Source organism: Nelusetta ayraudi, unplaced genomic scaffold (genome assembly GCF_046127955.1).
Source record: "Nelusetta ayraudi isolate G7.1 ecotype Tasmania unplaced genomic scaffold, CSIRO-AGI_Nayr_v1 ptg000048l, whole genome shotgun sequence".
Classification (NCBI taxonomy): Eukaryota; Metazoa; Chordata; class Actinopteri; order Tetraodontiformes; family Monacanthidae; genus Nelusetta; species Nelusetta ayraudi.
In genome coordinates, this window is record NW_027466098.1 from 3,992,501 (window position 1) to 4,011,778 (window position 19,278).

The 19,278-nt window shown below is 40.9% G+C and overlaps 1 protein-coding gene across 4 annotated transcripts in view; it reads left to right on the forward strand.

Moving 5' to 3' along the window:
- The window catches only part of nf1a (neurofibromin 1a), a 98,708-nt gene that overhangs the window by 38,144 nt on the left and 41,286 nt on the right, over nt 1-19,278 (forward strand). For 3 of the 4 annotated variants that reach the window (XM_076035784.1, XM_076035785.1, XM_076035786.1), the window contains exons 27-35: nt 1,140-1,301; nt 2,422-2,519; nt 6,345-6,480; nt 9,140-9,202; nt 12,110-12,268; nt 13,390-13,487; nt 14,103-14,249; nt 16,514-16,660; nt 16,739-16,849. In XM_076035784.1, the coding sequence (XP_075891899.1) occupies nt 1,140-1,301; nt 2,422-2,519; nt 6,345-6,480; nt 9,140-9,202; nt 12,110-12,268; nt 13,390-13,487; nt 14,103-14,249; nt 16,514-16,660; nt 16,739-16,849 (1,121 nt within the window). The remainder of the gene's footprint in view (nt 1-1,139; nt 1,302-2,421; nt 2,520-6,344; nt 6,481-9,139; nt 9,203-12,109; nt 12,269-13,389; nt 13,488-14,102; nt 14,250-16,513; nt 16,661-16,738; nt 16,850-19,278) is intronic. The other variant, XM_076035787.1, reaches the window with a different exon arrangement.

Genomic DNA, 19,278 nt, shown 5'->3' on the forward strand with positions numbered 1-19,278 from the left:
GTGTTATGTCGGAATCTGTTCACCCGTTGATAATGTGCACCCAACCTTATCCCTAACCCCAACCAGTATATTTGATCAATATAGCAATTTATGCATGATAATTTCATATTATCGCGGTGAAAAAACATACATTCTTAACATTTAAATACATCTTTATTGCTCTAAATCGCCATGTACACTTTGGGAAGGAAGGTGAACAAAGTTGATACACATCTCATGCCCCTTAAATATATTTTTCACAGATTTTTAAACGCAATAAATAAAACTATGCATGTCCACAACTTTTTGCGTAGTTTAGAGAGGCAAGTCGTACTAGTGTGTTTCGATATGCCATCATTGTTTTGATCGAATTGTTTTGATTGACGCACGTTTTTTTTTGCGTCAACATGTTCTTTGCATCAGTGTTATCAATGACGTCAACGCAATTTCCTCAGGTCATTGGCCTCGTGGTAGAGTGTCCGCTCTGAGTCTGGGAAGGTTGTGCCTCCTCTGTTGCTTATGTGTGACTGCTGTACAGTGGTCCCTCGTTTATTGCGGAGGATACGTTCTAACAATAACCCGCAATAGACGAAATACGCAAAGTAATCAGCTTTATTTTATTTTTTTTACAATTATTATACATGTTTTAAGCCGTAAAACCCCTAACCACGCAATGTTATACACTTTCCTCAGACAGGCATTAACATTTTCTTAGAGTTCTCTCTTATTTAAACACTCTCAAAGTTCAAACTTTCGCAATTTAAAAAAATAAGTACAATATTAGTAAATGAAACCAAAGATCAAAACCTGTTTTCAAGCCCAAACATTTTTAGCAAATTTAATTTTAATGATCAATCTACGAGGTTTGAGACATAAGAAATTATTACCAGTAACTTGCGCGTATTTCATAGTTCCTCTTTGACGGTGCCTCTTTGTCTCAGCGCCAAGACAAACATGAACATTTATGTAAAACCGGCCAGCCGATCGCATTCTGTACTGTACAGGAGACACTGCACGGAGGACATTGATTGACAATGGTGTAGTAAAGTACAGTCCTTTAGCTAATCAGGACGCCGAACATACATTTTGCACAATTACTGTTCAAAATGAGTTGAATATTGGCACTTTTCTCTGGTGATCAGTGTTTGCTCCGTTTACAGGACGAACTAGCTCGAGTCCTGGTGACCCTGTTCGACTCCCGCCACCTGCTGTACCAGCTACTGTGGAACATGTTCTCCAAAGAAGTGGAACTGGCCGACTCCATGCAGACACTCTTCAGGGGAAACAGTCTAGCCAGCAAAATAATGACTTTCTGTTTCAAGGTAAGTGGAACCGAGAAGGACTTTTGTCACAGAAAGACTTTGCATCACTTTGTGATTACCCTTTATTTGGATGGATGGAGAGTGAGAGTCTGTTTCGATGAATTAATAATTAGCGATCAGGATGTCATGATTTATTCTTTATTTTTTGCGTAAAATAACCATAGAAATGTATTAATTCAGTATTTCACCCTTAGCAAACTAATATAAATGCAACGCTTTCCCATTCTACCATATCTGCTGCAGAAATTAAATGGGTTTTCCAGCACAATAACAACAGCCAAGCTCCTTTATCAGTTGCTTGAGATACCTTTACACATAGAACATAGCCTGCATTGACAGTGTATAGTTCATTCATACTGTTATCAGGACCGGTTAGTTGTAATAATAATAAAAAAAAAAAAAATAATACATTTTATTTGTAGTGCACTTTTTTTACATTTGAAACTAATCTCAAAGTGCTCCAGTAAAAACATTAAAAACAACAACATAAATAAGCACAACAAACATAAAAAAGGGTTAGGGTTAGGGTTAGTTGGTACAACACAAGACACAGCTACAAGTGGAGCCTCTGGAGATTCTTGCTAGGCATCCCGGTGAGAAGTACATTGTAGTAGTCCATTCTTGAGGACACAGAGGCATGGACAAGTTGTTCAGCATACAACTGACAGAGTGTGGGTTGGAGTTTGGCGACGTTTCTGAGATGGTAACAGGCATTCTTGCACAGGTGTTTAATGTGGGTCTCAAATGTCAGATGAGGGCCGATTTTCACGCCAAAGTTTGTGACTGTGGATGAGAGAGGGATGTTCTTGCCAGAGAAGGTGATGTTTGTGATGGAGAATGACTGGACCTAATGTGTGGTGCAGACTAAAATTGCTTCTGTTTTGGAGGAGTAAGTATCTTGCCCAAAGATACATGTTGATATATTTGGGAATTGACCCCTGACCTTCCAGTTCGTGGATGACCTGCTCAGCCTGGTGCGGTAGCCGCACGGGAAATAAAACAAACGTCATTCAAAAGAAATATTTTGGTGACACAACCTCTGGTCATGGAATGATCGTAAACTCTTGGACTTAACTTCTCGCAATAAAGTCATTGACTGGGTCGCGTCTTTTAATTCCAGGTTTACGGGGCAGCGTACCTGCAGAAGCTGTTGGAGCCGTTGTTGAGGGGCGTCATCATCACCCCTGACAACATCAGCTTCGAAGTGGATCCTACCCGGTGAGATGCAGCTCCTCGGCGTTTACATCTTTCCACAAGTACAGGACACTTATCTATTGGTGCCTCAGGTGCAGAAACATTGAAATAGAGCATCCAGTTAACCAAAAAATTTGAAGCCTTTTTTTTTTTTTGTCTCTTCCATTATTTTGCTACCCACTCTAATTATGTTTTTGTGACATCACAGTTTATAAAGTTTAAGTTTCACTCTCCCTCCCCCTCCTGAGCTTGCCAGTGAGCTACTGTGACCTGCGCACCCAAACCGGCATACCTCATCCACTTTCTTCTTCGTTGGTTTATTTCGGCAACTTGGGGCTCGAGAGCCGCATGCGGCTCTTCTGCACCTCTGCAGTGGCTCCCCTTAGCGTTGAAAAACAACAACAATCTAATTACATGGAAATATATTTTTGCCATTTTTATGGCCCTGTTAAAACCTAGCGTGTTAAGAAAAGCATAACAAAAACAGAGAGAGAGATTACACGAAACCGTCTCCAATATATGTAATATATACAGGCGCAAAAACTCCCAGAAACGCGGCACCAGATGAGTCAAAAGTGCAAATTGTGATCTGGTAACCCTGACGAATTTTGCGACCTAGATCGTCAGATATTGTAACGTTGGCGCAAACGTCAATCACTGGATGTTTACCTTAATTTCCGGACTATAAACCGCTACTTTTTTCCCGTGCTTTGAACCCTGCGGCTTATACAACGGTGCGGCTAATCTATGGGTTTTTACAGTTAACGGCCACTAGGGGACCTTCTCAACCTATGGATTTTTGGGTGGGCTCGGGGAAGAGTGAGACAGGCAGTTCGGAACTAAAGACGCACCGGCAGACTCGCTCTCACTGGATGACTGAACATCATCGTCAGAGTGCGAATATTCCTCTTCGTTATCCGAGTCAGACATTACTTGATGAAGTCGACGAACAAACCTCTCGGCAATGTATTCTCTGTGAAATTTGCTGCCTTTCTCTCTCCGCTCCCACTACAACCACTTCCTCGTCTCCTCGACTGAGGCTTTCTCTCTATTTATACTCCAAAATCGGAACGTAAACCCCCCCCACAAATGCTGCTCAGATTGAAGCCACAGGTGTCTGCCATCTCCTGGTGTAAAGTGGAAACAACCTTTTATCACCACTTGCCGCTTTAATTCAGCAATGACGCTTGTCGCAATTTTGCGACCATGGCGCCTAAAGGGTTCATTTAAAGGCAGTCGATCTGGCTGTCAAAGAAGGCAATAGAGAAATACTGATCATTTCTATATCACAAGAAAAGGGTGAACACAGAACAAGTCAATCAAATAATGTTTCTGAGCACGGTGCGCTCGCGCTCTCGTCTGTATGTTCTCTTGTCTGTGCGCTCTGTCTTTGTGAGCTCCGGTGCGTCGCTGCCTCAAGTTCTGGTCTGACTCAATACCAATTAACCGAGGTGACCAGCGGGACCCCGCAAACAGGATCCGCGGTGCGAGTCCAGAGTCGCAGGCTCGCAGCCGCCGAACCGATCTGCTCCGCGGACCCGTTTCCTGACGAAACACCTGCGGCTTATAGTCCAGTGCGGCTTGTATATGTACGCATTTGGTTTCCCCCCTAAATTTAGCTGGTGCGGCTTATATTCAGGTGCGCTTTATAGTCCGGAAATTACGGTACTTTCCAACGGAATACATTATTTTTTATTGCTGTCAAATTACATGAGCATTGGCTTTCTCCCCGAACTCACGCCAAGAAAGAGACAGTTGCAAAGGTCCCCACAGCCTCAGGTCTCTGTCACCCTCTTAGAGAGACAGTGTAATGCTCTCTGGCTCGAGGTGAATGTTATTTGATGACCGATTGGGCAAGATGGCTCTTTTGATGGTGAAGGTTGCCGACCTTGTTTTATTTGAACCAAATTACTTTTATTGTACTGTGATTACACACTTTTATGAAAGTATTTCTGCGCAGTATGTTAAGCTTTTACCAACATAGAAAATCATAAATCAACCCAAATATGACACACTGGACCTTTAACTGAAAGTAGTTTTGAGTACCGTATTTTCCGGACTATAGAGCGCACCTCAATATAAGCCTCACCCACTATGTACATATATAAGCGGCACCGGGCTACAAGCCGCCGATATCTATGTTGTGAAATGAGATATATATTGGATAGATAGATGGATAAAGATTAGACAGATAGATTTACCGGTACACAGAAAGATTTCTTACTTGTTGATTTACGTAACTGAACTGATTGGTTTCCGAACGGTGCCGGTAACCCAGCAGTAAAAGTGCTGATCGACCAAAACAGAGAAGTTGCGCACTGAACCCTCTGAACACACGTCGAACCGCTGTCACTTTTTCTTCATGCACACTGGAACCATTAAAGTGGCTTCATGAACACTGAACCCAGAAACCACCTGTCACTGTTCATCTTCCTCCTGCGCACTGAAACCGCGGAAGTCACTTTCTTCAGTGTCGGAGTTGAACAGCCTCAGAAGAGCTTCGTCACATACCTTTTCTGTGGCTATGTCCGTCAGTGCGTTTACATGGCACTAGAGAAATTAGAAATTTGAATTATTGCCTTAGTCCGATTATGATTGGAGAATTCACGTGCATGTTAACACCTTAATCGGACTATTAACTGGACAATGCGAGTGCGCACGCGCCACGCCTCCCTCTCGTGACTCATGCCTGCAGAACTGCATCGTCTAACAAAACAGACGGCGCAAAACAACCTGGCAAACGCGAATAAGAATGTTGACATTTGGAGAGAGGATGAGACCGGGGCGATGCTTTCTCTTCTAAAAGAGATGGACATATTAAAATAACGCGCAACGGAGACCTTTTTTAAAAGGGTAGCACAGCAAATGCAGGGCTCCGGCTTTACGCACCCCTGAACAAATACGTATTCGTTCGTATTTATATTTCTACCTTTTCGTTCACATTTTTTGTAAGTTAGAAGAATTTTAACTTTATAAATAAAAGCACACCAAAGAGATGTTTTTCCGATTTGTTTTTATTTTGGTAATTTTGCTGTTATTCTGCTGGAAACGGCGGGCAGCGGCACGGGCTTCCTCCACGGTCGGCACTTTAATGAGCGTGTGTATAACTGAAGACACCGTTCCTTTGCAAAAACCTGTACACAAACTCTCCCACCAGTCTGCTCCGAACCCGCATCCAACAAGAACGAGAGTTTCGGGTCCGTAGCGACGGCACAAAGCGTAGCATCGAAGACATTGTGTTGTTGTAGCCCTCCAACAGCAAACAACGTTCTTGTCTCCCTTTTAAAATAACCAGGAGCACAAGAAATAGGGTGCACCTTATCTGCAAAGCAAGTAACACGTACATTATGAACTATCGTTCCATATCATAATAGATTTAATATGTCAACCGAACGCAGCTGACCACCTGAAAAGACTCACTCCACCCCCTAGTGTTGGGAGGAGGACATGTTCCCGTCAATAATTCAAATTTCTCAGCTGCATGTATACGGGGAGAAGGTGAGAACTCCGATTGGACGAGAAAACCGAATTATTGCTTAGTCCGATTAAGCTCTGCATGTAAACGCACTGAGTGTTGCTCTCCGTGTCGCTGCTTGTCTCGTTTTTTTGCACTTCCTGCTAAAGCGCCCCCTGGCAGGTGAAGTAAAATCCACAGAAAAGCCGCACCTTTGCATAAGCCGCATGGTTCAAAGCGCGGGGAAAAAAGTAGCGGCTTATAGTCCGGAAAATACAGTATTTACTTCATGTGTCTTCATGTGTAATGTCAAGCATTGTGCAAAGGATTGTGGTCCCTAGGGGGCGTCAGAAGTGAACGCTTTCATGACGGGAGCGCCTTGTTGGTTTCACCAGGTTGGAACAAGGCGAGAACCTGGAGGAGAACCAGAAGAACCTTCGGCAGATCACCGAGCGCTTCTTCCAGGCCATCGTTGGCTCCTCCAGCGAGTTCCCACCGCAGCTGCGCAGCGTTTGCCACTGTCTCTACCAGGTACGCTGCTGCAACACCCCCCTCCCCCTTCCCTCGCTCCCCCTCCAGAGTCACCCATGCCCCTCCCCCAACCCCCAAGCTGCTCACTCAGCCTCTCTGCTCTCCTGTGTGTGTCACATTTCAAGCTCCTGCGCTCTCCACAGTTAAGGTGTCCCAATGCTTTTCAAATCGCTGCTCTCTATAGCACCAACATCAGCCCACTGCTTTACTTAACTTGTCAACATCCATTTTTTTTCTTTTTCTTTTTTCTTTTTTGCAGAAAACATCAATACCTATATGTTTTTTTATTTTTTTTTATTTTTTTTATTTTTATTGTTACACCAGGGAACACACAACACAAGCTTTGACATTATTAGATAACTTAAGCATGGGGTTTTGTAGCTTTTACCGTTATGACAGTTTATTCATAAGCAGTCAAAATAAAGTATACCCACATCAGGAAAGAAAAACCTGCATGAATATTTAGTGCAAGTACTTCTATATATTTAGATACCTACTTTGAGGTTTGATCAACTTCCGGTAACACTATATACTGTTGTACAATATTTTTCCAACGGATGCTGTTACCATCATGACTAGCATCAACAAGCGTTGAGGTAACAAACGTGACCCAAGCAATAGTTTGCCAGTCACATTGATCTCAGGAAGCCACCACTTTGAGCCCCTCTTGTAATTATAGAGGGCAAAGGTATCTTGTTTATATTATTTTAAGGACCCACAACCTCTGGTGCCCTCTTTCTACTTACTACTTTGTTGCAGTTTGAGGGCCAGGTTGTAGGATAGCGCCTAATTTGCAACCAGGACTTTCAGGGAACCTGCACTCTGCCTGAAAATATGGGCTTGTAATCAGCGCTTTTGCTGGAGCACAAAAACTGAGGTGCTTCGTTCAGGAGCAGAGGGGCCTTTACTGCAGTGTTTTTCAACCACTGTGCCACGGCACACTAGTGTACCTTGAGATCCTGTCAGGTGTGCTGTGAAAAATTACCCAACTCCACTTAATATACTGTAGGTCTAAGAAAAATAATAACATTCCATTGTGGAGTGACTGTGCTTTACAAAATAATGTAAGCATGTTTCCCTCCCTCTATCCCTCCCAGGATATCAGCTTTGTGTGCATCTAAACAGGTTTCCCAGGTTTCACACTGAGTGAGTAGAAATAAGTGAAGAGACTGCACTGTCGTTATTAGGCTATAGTGTCGTTTGATAATATTTTTGGTTGGTGGTGTGCCATGGGATTTTTTTCAATGTAAAAAAAAATGTGTCATGGCCTTAAAAAAAAGCCACAAATACAGCTATTTTAAAAGCAACAGCAAAAGGCCGTTTTAGTTGCAAAAAAGAAACATGTGCGAAATACATATAAAAGAACACACACACACACACACACACACACAGAAAAAGTAGTCTGCTTTTCTAGGTTAATATCTCAAACTATTTCAACACCAGAAATTTAATTCTTTAAAAAGAAAAATGTATTTGAGACACAGATTTTACTTTTTTTTTCACACATCACAACATAAAATCCACTCCTCAGGAAGTACTACTACTTAAACTGTCACCCTGTGGTGTAATGTTTCGAGCATCTGAATTTTCATCAGACAGTTCTTCTGGTGAAGAGCAGTTTTTCAATATACAGTTTGAAAGTTTGCTTGGAAAAGAAATGTATGGAAATGGCGGTACATTTCATAAATGCTCCCTCTTTCACCGCAGAGCTTGTGTGCTCTATTGAGGTTTTTTGTTTGTTTGTTTGTTTTTGTTTTTTGCTTGTGGTTTTCCTTCTTTTTTTGCTCTAGACAATTGACAGTTCTGGCACACCTCAGAGTAATCTTTGACTTAGCGAAAATGAGTAATGGGCTGTAGCTGTTATTGTTGTAGTCACATTAGCAATAAAACTGGATCTGCTGCATTTTTTTTTTTGTAATGGGTACTTAGCAAAGAAGAGTATTTTTCTTTAGTTTTATTGTCCAAAAGCCATATGTTGTCCTTGTCGGTCAACCACTAGTTTGCCTCTCGGCTGGTCCTGTTTCTGATGCACTGACTTATAAGGTGCCCCTAGTTTACCTGCACCAGTCCAGTTGATGGAAACGCACCTGACGTGCACTCTTTGCCCAAACTACCTCACTTGACTAAATTCAATGGAAAAACGAATAATTTCTAGAACCTGAAAATGATGTGACTTCCTGCTGCTCTTGCTGCACCTCTTGTTCTTTTGTGGAGGACAGACTCTGCACATCACCTTCTGCACTCTGCAACTGCCTCAATCTGATTTATATCACCGCAGCTTTTTTTCTCTTTCCAAATCCTCCATTTGACCAACATACTTTATTTAATCATCCTCTTCTCCATTTTGTAATGTTTTTTTTAGTTGTACACACACACACACACACACACACACACACACACTTTCTTTTTTCACACTAATGCTGTCTGCTGAAGTCAGAGCATGCATTGACACGCTTGAAAGTCACTTGAGCAATAATGAACCCTTCTCTCACTGCAGCTTTTGAGTTCTTCTTTTGTGTGTGTGTGTGTGTTTTTATTTTATTTTTTTTAGATTAAATGTGTGTGTGTACCCCTCTGTGGGTTAGGGTTCTGCTACCTGTGTGTGTTTGTGTGTGTAGCTAGTGCTGTGACCATGATTGTGCTCATCTCTGTTCTGTAGGCTACTTGCCACTCTCTACTGAATAAAGCAACAGTTAAAGAAAAAAAGGAAAACAAAAAAGCAGTAAGTTTGGAGAATCCACTTACACTCAGACACTCTACCCCTTGAAGCAAAAAATACCCTTTTTTTGCATTTTGTTCATTTGATTATTTTTATTTCTTCATTTTTAAACAGTTGGTTTGATTTGGTCTTTCTCTGGAAGTCTTTTATTCCTTTCTCCATGCTCAACTCTATGTATAACCCTCTCTTGAAATCATTCTACTAATATCGGTGCCATTTGATGTGTTTTCAATTAACAGTTCCCAGAAAACTGTGGCATTCTCTCTTTCGCTTTTTATTTATGGATTCTCTGCTTGGACCTGCGGAGACAATTTCTCAGAACATTTCATCTGCACTTTAAACGTGTCTCCCGAAAAAGTTTTTCATGCACATGCGCACACAGACACCTGTTTCAATGTGTCTGACGTGGCTATATGACATCAACCCTCCCAGATGAAATATTCTGATGAACTGTCTCTGTGATGAGCAGGGTTCCTCAGCTGTGTGATCTCTTTGTCTTCCCACATATGAAAAGCGAGATCTTTTAATTTCAAGGGGTGGTTCAGAATTTTGAACATAGGACCTCATTTTCAAGTTAGCTATGTAGCAGTGAAGACTGTTTCATTACATCGCATCCAGTCCTTCTAGTTGAGCAGAGTTGGCTGGTGCTAAGCCAGCACAAGTCAATGCTTTCTACTAGCCTGCCAACAAAAACTATCTCACTCACTCTACAGTAAACCCAAGTCAAATACATTGTAACGCCAGACTATTGCTAAAAATGTCTGTGTTCATAGAATGATGTTAGAAATAAAACTAACCCTGCATCGCATCATATTTTGAAGAATAGTATCGCAGCAGAAATGTAGCTATACTTCCTGTAGTTGGTAGAAGGCGACAGCACCAGCGAACTTATATTACCTCAACCACCAGCTGAAGTGACATCAAAGTCTTCTCTGTTTACTTTTCCACTCAGCTTGTTCCACAAGTAACCAGAACAAAACCAAAAAAAATTCTTGCATTTCTGACAAATTAGATTAATGGCACACTGGCTAACTTCTGAATCACCCCTTTACGAATTCTGCATTTCTGTTTTTTTGTTTTCTTTTGTTTTGTTTTTTTAATTGACAGCATGTTGATTAAGTAGAGGCAATCACCAACAGGTTATTTGGCCTTGGTGAGATGATTTTCTGTCATTGTTACTTGTGGCTACTCTTTGTCTCGGAGGTGGCATTAAGTGTAGTATACAGTAAAAGTGACTGTAGTCTCCTATCCCTTCCCATCCTTTCGAAGACGGCATGAGGCAGTGTTGGGGATTACTCTGCACACTTGACATTGACGGTGTATTTTCAAAACGGGCACATTGTGGCTTAGTGCTTCTATTTCGAGGCTCTCGCTACTCCTCTGAGAGAAGCTCTTAGCTGAGCCTCAAAAATAATCTCGGGGACCGCAGTAGTCACCGAATGCTGAACATTTGACCTGATCATGCGTCAATAATGCGCTAGTATCCAGCCGAGCAAAAATGTTTTATCACTTTATAATATTATCCATCAAATGTGATACATTTTTGCGAGAACAGTGCATCACCGTTTACTGATGCAATAAACAGCCAGTAGGTGGCACTCTCTCATAATTGAGAAAGTTAGGCCCCAGCCCTTTTTTCATAATGCCTTCACAATACATGTGACTAATAGTCATTAACTTTGTCTTGCAAGTTTTTAGCACCATGTGTTGTCTCTGCGTGTGTCTCTGTAACGACACACGCACACACAGATGCAGACTCACACCCGTAATGAGAGAAGTTCTTCCTTATTTCATTTGCTGCCTTGCAAGTAAGGGCAAATAATGGTGCAATGCTATTCCACTGGACTCTGGGATAAATGTAAATATAAGAGATGTGTTTTGGGACCTTTTCTTTCAAGATTTATTCCCAAATAGAACTGTATTATGATAAAAGTGTACCTAACAGTTGTAACTATCATCATAACAGTTAACTGTTGATACTTTCATTTGGTCAGCATAGGAATGGCAACATTTGTCATAAACATTTTGCATTAATTTTGTGTTTATAAATAGAATATTTTCCAGACTTGTTGCCAAAACATTGATTTGGCAACTGTAATTGTCTCGTGCCTGGTGGGAAAACTTTGGAAACAATGCACAGGTCAGCGGCCAGCAAAATACCTTATTTATTTTAGTTTACAAACACAACATATGTACATCAAAGGAAGAGCACCTGTAGTAATCAAATCCATCAAAACAGGTCAGTTTATGGACTTTGACAAGGCCAAAACCCTTACAGCGTCTCAGACTCTGTTGAGTCAAAGTCTTGACTGTTTTGTGTGATCATCCGCTGCTTCACGTGAACACAGCCTGCCCTTTTTGTTTCTTTTGCTTTTTCTTATTGGTTTTCTGTGGTGACTTGCAGTTGTCATTCTTCACCAACAGAGAGGAGTTGGTTGGGTCTTTTTTGTCTCGCTCATCTTCTCTCTCTTATCCTGGGCTGTAACTGTGTTAAGACCTTTTTTCCCCTGTAGTTACCGCCCAGAATTGAACCCCCCCCGCCCCCCATCTTGCTCCTCCCAAGCCTGACATCGCTCACCAGTTTGTTGGTATCGGCTCACCTCACTCTGCTCTCTTACACCTGACGACTTGTGTATATTTGGTTGCCATCATTCCTCCCCCCTTTTGTTCTTAAATATGCTTGAAAAAAAGGGGGGTGGGAGGGATCCACATTCAATATTTTCTCCCCCCTTCGCTAGGACCAGACCGTCTGCTCAAACTGTGTTCTTCTCTTCACCCCCCTACACCCTACCACCTTCCTACCCCCACTCTTTGTTACCCCCCCGCCCCCTCCCCTGCCCCCTCCGTCACCCCACCACCCTCCCATCTTGCCCTGCTGCCTCCTCCTCCATCCTCATCTCCTGCACTCAGGTGGTGAGTCAGCGCTTCCCACAGAACAGCATCGGTGCCGTGGGTAGCGCCATGTTCCTGCGTTTTGTTAACCCAGCCATTGTGTCCCCCTACGAGGCTGGCATCTTAGACAAGAAACCCCTGCCCAGGATAGAGCGAGGCCTCAAGCTCATGTCAAAGGTAAAAGGGTGGATGAATGTGTGAAAAGTGTCCATCTCAAACTTTTTTTTTTTTTTTTTTTAATAACAATCTCACTGGCAGGTGTTCAGGAACAAACACATTTTTTCGACTAGGTCTTCCTTCTTCAGTGTGTATAATGATACAGGAAATTACATCCTTATATAGTCTTAATACCAGAGACACAAAAGTCTGTCTGTTGCCAACACTTTCAGAGTAAAAGGGTGAAAATGGTTGTAATAAAGTCTAAATATTGAATGTTGAACTAAACCTGAGGCAAGGGTTTGGAAAAAAACAAACAGCAAAAGGGAGTTTGGAATGTTTTGCTTAAATTGTTTATTATTTACTTAACACACACACACACACACATACATAATCGCCTGTATATCAGAATTGGTAGCCTAAAATGACAGAAATTTGAATTTCTTTGTTTTCTGGTAAGTGGAAACAAAAATAAATTAAAATTAATTAATTCTAATGTGAAGTGAGGTGTTTGGTTTTTTTTGGGTGCAAACGTTCTAGGCTGACAATTGGATCAAATGGTCAAAGTTGTGTGAAACGTCTTGTTGCACACTGAAGAGATATGAGCGACATCTGCCTCAAATGTTAAAAATATCGAGTAAAAATCCCTACCAGCTACTCTTTGTGTTTTTTCTCGGAAGCAACCTGTTTACACTGTTGTTTTTTCGGACCACATTGTAACCTAGTTTATTCACCAACGAGTGCTTCGTAAACCAAAAGCTTGCACATTAAGTAGGAAGCTAAATCTTTCTACACAGCGAGGCCAATAGATTTGTAGACTTGTGTTTCCTCACTTTCTCCCGTGTTTGAGGATCACTTTTTTGCTCTGTTCTTGTCTGCTAAGTATTACAAAGAACATGGACACAGGTTTTTATTGTATTCGTCAGACAAGCAAATGCTTTCCAACCCTGCTTTTGGCTTGACCTGACATAAGAGTCATTCATCATGCACCCACAGATTTAACCATTTGTAGCCCTTAAGTAATTTAACGAGATACGTTGAAATCCTCACCTCATATAACAAAACACTGACAGACCTATGCTCTTTTTTTTTTATTATCATTATTGCAATTTCCTTGGTGCACATAATGTGTCTCTTTTCAGATTCTCCAGAGCATTGCAAATCACGTCTTGTTTACAAAAGAGGAGCACATGAGGCCATTCAATGACTTTGTGAAGAGCAACTTTGATTCAGCCAGAAGGTACAACACTCGATGCGCACCTTAAAACTACCACTGAAATCTGTCACCTTCTGCACATTCTCTTCCTTCTCTGTCCTCGGTCTGTCCCTGCCCCTTGGTGTGAAGACTTTTAATGCGTATTAAGAAGAAAATCGCTTTAGCAAAATTCCAGAGACTGCATACTTTAAACAATTTCCTAAATTTTTGATCCAAAGTTTTGATATTTATGCTTGATCTTTTTGAATCAGAGCTAATGTGCAAAGTGTTTTACCAAATCAAGTTTGCTAAATTCTCTCAGCTGCCCAAAACATTTAGCGCACTTGACCGTGCACACAGTGAATATGACAGGCGTCATCATACTTATAATACTCCAGCTATGTGCATATGGCTAGTGTTAGCTGACCACCAAGAACAAAATTGAGGTAGTCACATCTCATGACATTACCAACATTCTACGAAGCATCAAGAAACGTGGAAATGCTGCACTCACCTTTTTCTTTTTCTTTTTTTTTTTTTTTAATAATTTTTAAATATGTTCTCGCTTTTTAAGTCAGTCAGCATTTCATGGGCAGAGCTGTTTCACTGCACTGCATCTTTTGTCTGTTGCCTCAATGTGTACTCTTTCCTCTGCTGCAGGTTTTTCTTGGACATTGCTTCTGACTCCCCACCAAGTGACTCCGTCAATCATAGTCTGTCTTTTATCAGTGATGGCAATGTACTGGCCCTGCACCGACTGCTCTGGAATAATCAGGAGAGGATCGGCCAGTATCTCTCTAGTAACAGGTATGTGGATGCCATGAGAGTGTCTGCATTTTAGTCTCTAGATTCTTCATAAATTCCATAACAGACTTGGCTTAAGTTTTGCAATGTTTTAAATGACCGACTCTTTATTCCACTCATATACTAAATTGTGGACCACAGTCTGGGGCCCTACGCAGGCTTAATTTGATGTAGTGCTGGAAATTGTGGGTTGAGCCATACACATTTGATATGTATATATCAGTGGCGGGCCGTCAGGGCCACCTCGGCCTTCTCTGCTGGCCTAACCATACTTGGAAAAGTGTGTGTGTATATATATGTGTGTGTGTGTGTGTGTGTGTGTGTGTGTGTGTGTGTGTGTATATATATATATATATAATATATATATGTATATATATATATATATATATATATATATATATATATATATATATATATATATATATATACGTATATATATATATATATATATATGTATATATATATATGTACGTATATATATATGTATATATATATGTATATATATATGTATATATATACGTATATATATGTATATATATGTATATATGTACGTATATATATGTATATATGTACGTATATATATGTATATATACGTATCTATGTACGTATATATATGTATATATGTACGTATATATGTATATATATGTATATATGTATATATATGTATATGTATATATATGTATGTATATATATGTATATATGTACATATATGTATATATATATATGTATGTATATATATGTATATATGTACATATATATATATATATATATATATGTACATATACATATATACACATATATATATATATATATATATATATATATATATATATATATATATATATATATATATATCTTGGAATTTGAAAGCTTGCTTCATTATTTATTTTATATATTATGTTTTTAGTTAATATAAAATGTTACTTTGCTTCACACTTAAAGTGCCCTGTGAACAAAAATATATTAATTGAAATGTAAAGCTAAATAAAATGCATCTCTTGAAACACAATGTTGTCGTATACCTGCACATGGACCTCTGTAGATTATAATTGACTAACCCTATACTGGATGATGCTCGATGTTCACCATCAGCTAGGGCTGATTTGGACAAAGGAGAAAAGATTTGCATAACACATTACATCTTAGTACTAAGTAGAGATGTAACGGTATAGAAATGTCACATTGCGATTATTGTGACCAAAATTATCATGATTATCATTATTATCACGCTATTGTTGAAACATGCTCAAAATGCTAAAAAAAAAACCAAACAAAACAACAACAACAAAAAAAACACTGCACACACTGAAATAATTTAGCCAAGTTTCATTTTGAAAACACAAATTCAAGAACAGCAGTTCCTCTAGGTTTTTTTTATTTCTTTAGCATGGATATATAACATGGAGTCAGGTAAAGCAACTTTAAGGATGACTGGTTGGAGGTAGGGATGAGGTTGGGTGCAGTTAAAGTGAGGGGGGAAACATATCGACTGGTAAACAGATTTTGACGCAACACTGGCATCCGGAGCTAGTGTACACCGGAGCAGAAACGGACCGAACATAAATCTCGAACAGAATTATTGTGCATCTGCCCCACTTCTGAAGCAGCATCGGCAATAAATAAGTAGCAGTGACTGTACCTAAACACTTTGCTGCTGTATGTGCAGTGTGCAGAGACCTGCAGACACACTTGCTAATCGCACCAATATGTTGTAATTTTACAGTCGTAACATTAGGTAACACTTAAAACCTCAGTTTACTTTATTGACGACCAATTTCTCCTCAGCGTCCTTGTAATAGGCAAAATACGCCCAGACTTCGGACTTTGTCTTTTTTGACGGCGAAAAAATCTTGTCCGCTGAACTTCCTTCCACCCCATTTATAAACAAAGATTGTATACTGCGCATGTGCGCCTGTGTCTGAGGGACCGCTGCTACTTTTCTGAGCAAAGAGCAGTAGTTTTTCAAACCGCGGTAATCAAACGCGGTTTTAATAATAATTAAAATTTGAAACAGTGTAACTAACCGTCCGACTTCTTTACTGCCATTTATCATTTACCGGTAATCGTTACATCCCTAGTTCTAATCGTACCCAAACACCTGACGTTGCAACTTTATTGTCTAGGTCACATATTGTGGCATCTCAGGTGACTCCCACCACCCCTGACAGATTTGAGTGTGTTAGTTGATCAGGCTTAGCTCTTCTGTTTGATTGTATAATCTCAAAGCTAAACATAGTGTTTAAAGACGTGCTCCGTCTTTATTGCAGAGACCACAAGGCTGTTGGCAGACGGCCATTTGACAAGATGGCCACCCTGCTGGCCTACCTTGGACCCCCTGAACACAAACCTGTGGCTGACACCCACTGGTCCAGCCTCAACCTGACAAGTTCCAAGTTTGAAGAGTTCATGACCAGGTAGGATTATGGACCGCTCGTAAAAGAACTGGCAAAGTATTGCAAATGTGTAAAATTCCCCTCGGATTTGTTGCGCAGGCACCAGGTCCATGAAAAAGAAGAGTTCAAAGCCTTGAAGACCCTCAACATCTTTTACCAAGCAGGAACATCCAAAACTGGCAATCCAGTGTTCTACTACGTCGCCCGCAGGTAAGACCCAGAAGTACAAGTTACAACTGGAATAGAATTACGAGTGAAAGTGAAAAGTGGGGTGCAAAATTTTGGCCATGGGACCTAATTTCCAATTTTCCAATTTACCTTAGCATACTGCAGAAGGGGTAAGGTTGGTTTTATTGGCAGGCTAGCAGAAACCATTGACTTGTGCTAGCCTAGCACCATCAAACTGTGCTCGACTATAAGGACTGAAGGAAACCAGTTGCAACGGTCTCCACTGATGGATAGCACACTGGTGAGCTTGGAAATTTTGCTCTGTGTCCAAAATTCTGAACCACATACACACAAACAGAATTCAATTTACAGAGAGGCAAAGGTTATCCATATTATCAGTAACAAAGAGCACTTAAGCTACCTTTGTGAATGTTGCCGCAGCCTGGAATCAACACCATGCAATTTACCAACCACTAAGGGGTGTCATGACATCGCTGTCTGTGTCATGGGTCTTGCAAGATATAATATTGTCCAGTGCTATGCGCATTTACAATCAACTACGTGAAAAAAAGTTGTCTGACAAATGCAGGTTCCTACTTTGCGCTTTGGTTACTGTTGCTCTAAAAGCACCAAGTGTTCAAAAACAAACGTTATCTTGACTGGTTCTCATTCAGGTTCTTTATTTTGTATTGTTGGGCCTGAGCCCGACGAACAACGGGGCTCGAACATGCTTCGAACCACCTCTTTTGCATGGGCGAAAAACCCATTACGCGTCTTTCGCCCCAATTTTTAACCCGATTCAATTCAATTCGAGTAAATTCGTGGGGACCGGTGACATTTTTTTTTTGGATGCAACAATGACAGCTGTAGGTGCTCCATAGCGCCACCTACAGTCAACAGTCAATACCCACACTAAGAAATTCTCAACCCCAGTACAAACGTCCAAACATTGTGGAACCAAAACCCACTCGTGCTTGTGGTCTACCTACATCTCATACTCTCAGGCAAATTCCCTATCCCTGACAATAAAAGCTTTTTTGAAGGTATGTGCAAAAAAATATCATCAACTTTTTCTATGGTTTCTCCACTAAGGCCGCAATAGCGCCCTCTACGAGCGTCACACACTTACAGAAACCTATGCGTTCGTGTCATCCACCACTACATCTTATACAATCTATTTTTTTTTATTTTGACAAACAGGATGTGAGCTATTTCCACTTATTTGAACACTCTAATATCAGAAAGAACAATGACAGAAGTGGGACTACTCTGCCTTTCCTCACCGCTTATGAAAATGCTGTGGTTCTGATGGCTTAAAGAATACATTTTCAGCATCCCCAGTTCCTCAGCACGCCAACAATATGTTTTTTTCTGTTTTTGAGACAGAAATAAGATAGTAACATTAGTTTGTTATCTAAGTATCTGACTGTCTTTGACTGCTCTGCACTCTACTGTATCTCAGCCTGCAGCTGCGAGGGGGAAAGGGCCACTCACACACACGCGATAATTCACACGTCTACCGCAGGGGGAGAGGCAAGAGTAGAGAAAGGGGGCGATGAGAGAAAGGAGCGGGGTGAGGTCCGTTATGTCCAACTTAAATCAATGCCACCACCTGCAGAGCCAAAAACAAATAAATCAAATAAGAAAAAAAAAATCGAGAAAAGAGGTTTATTTATTTATTTTTTATTGTTTGTTTTTTTGCGGTATGTGGGGGGGAGGCAGTCGTGATGAGTGGTGTCCAATTAAAATAATTTGATGATCCAAAAATGTCATAATCAAATTTTTGCTCACATTTAACCCCTATTTTGACCCCTTTAACCTTTTAATCCTTTTGAAGAAATTCGGCAAGCACGTCAGGACCGTTGAACATTTTTTTTAAATGCAAAAAGGACAACTCTAGGTGCTCCATAGCACCACCTACAGGAAAGGATGTCATAAGCAAATTCCTGCACACATTTGACCCCCAAAACTTGCTCCAAATTTCACACACATATTTCATTCAGGTATTAAATTTATGATTATGAACAATTAACTCGATAGGCCCAACAATGCCACCTCTAGCATGTCGAGGTCAACGTCTGAAGGGGTCACCAGGCGTCTGAATGGGCTGGAGGGGGCGTCACAAGGAGATGGCAGGCGTTGACATTTGTCAGGGACGTAGGCGGGTGTTGAAGAGGGCGTCGTCAGGGGATGGCAGCAGTCAGTAGAGGTCGGCAGGCATTGGCAGGCGTTTGCAGGATTCTGGAGGGGTCGGGAGGCACCATGAGGGGTTGGCAGTTGTCGGGGTGCGTTGTGGGCGTTGGCGGATTTTGGGTGGGGGGCGGTCACAACGAGCAGGCTCAGCCCCATCAACGCTCCTTCTCGCTTTAATGTTATTGAGATAGTTGGGTGCACTCAAACTACATTTTCCTTATTTCTTAAGATAATAATAAGAATAATAAGAAAAATAAAATCTGTTCCCAGCACAATTG